Source organism: Gigantopelta aegis, chromosome 9, assembly GCF_016097555.1.
Source record: "Gigantopelta aegis isolate Gae_Host chromosome 9, Gae_host_genome, whole genome shotgun sequence".
Taxonomy (NCBI): Eukaryota; Metazoa; Mollusca; class Gastropoda; order Neomphalida; family Peltospiridae; genus Gigantopelta; species Gigantopelta aegis.
This window is the reverse complement of record NC_054707.1, coordinates 11466249-11467437: the sequence shown is the minus strand read 5'-3', so window position 1 is coordinate 11467437 and position 1189 is coordinate 11466249. Positions and strand designations below refer to the sequence as shown.

The 1189-nt window shown below is 45.8% G+C and overlaps 1 protein-coding gene across 1 annotated transcript; it reads left to right on the top strand.

The window, feature by feature from the left end:
- On the top strand, positions 1-915 carry LOC121381448. Its single transcript, XM_041510767.1, has one exon. The coding sequence runs from the start codon at positions 1-3 to the stop codon at positions 913-915; it is 915 nt and encodes a 304-aa protein (XP_041366701.1).
- Positions 916-1189: the final 274 nt, after the last annotated feature.

Sequence of the window (1189 nt, the reverse complement as noted above, 5' to 3'; positions counted from 1 at the left end):
ATGGAGTTTCAAAACCTTTTCTGTGATAACGAGTTTGTGGAATTGATGTCCTCGAATATTTCCTTGATGACTCCAGTACTACCCTACAGTGATGACGTCACATCGAGGTACTCAGAGAACTATTTGACGCCTTCCAACACAGGTGATCGAAAGTCGTGCTACACGGACGGAACTGTGCTGTTGTCACGTTGTAATGGTTCCGAATCATCAAATTATACCACACAATCAAGATCGAGTGAGTCGGTGACATCATCGTATGATGGCGAATCAGTAACATCGTTATTTTCCGGTGAATCGGTAACATCGCCATTTTCCGGCGATTCAGGAACATCGTTATATTCCGGCGAATCGGCAACATCGTCATTTTCCGGCGAATCCGTTTCGTCGACGAACGTGACGTCGTGCGAGTGGATAGTGTCACCCAGTATATCGGAAGACCTACTCTCACACTCTGACTTCAACGAAGTGTTTTCCGACTGCGTCATTCCCTCCGACGAGTCATTCTCTGACCTCATCAGCTACGATGACGTATTCGATCCGCCGGCGATATCCGAAATGGACGACTCGTTTACAGAGCACAAGAGTGGAGAAACGTGTTCACCGCGAAGTCTGTGCCAAAACATTGCCCGACCAACACCGCAAAACTCCACTCAGCAGAACAGACTTACGTATACACCCCGAAATACGCACAACTCAAATTCGTGTCCCGCGAAACCGAGGCGGAAGCGGGTTCAATCGACGCGCCAGCGATCGGCTGCCAACGTGCGCGAGAGAAACAGAATGGTGTATCTGAACACGGCTTTCGGCGTTCTCAAAAGCAAGTTGCCCGGACTTAACAACAAAAGACTGTCAAGGATAGAAACTCTCAGGACGGCCATATCCTACATAAAGTGCATGGAAGACATCACTTCGTGAATTCGGTGCGGTGGGTTCGAATCCTGCAAACTGACACTTTGTATTTTTGAATATTTGTTATGGTCAGTGTGCAACTTGTAGAATTTGTCAAGATCGCAAGTTTCTGAACAGTATTTTTATGTGTAGATTTTGTAAGTTCCCGAACAGGAGAGTTGAACATTGTTTTTGTCACATCTGTTTTTTTGCAGCTTCCTGAATGTGCCGACTGAACACTGTATTTGGTTATGTCTAGAATACACATTCGTGAATTTTGCCAACAATTTTTAGCTATGTT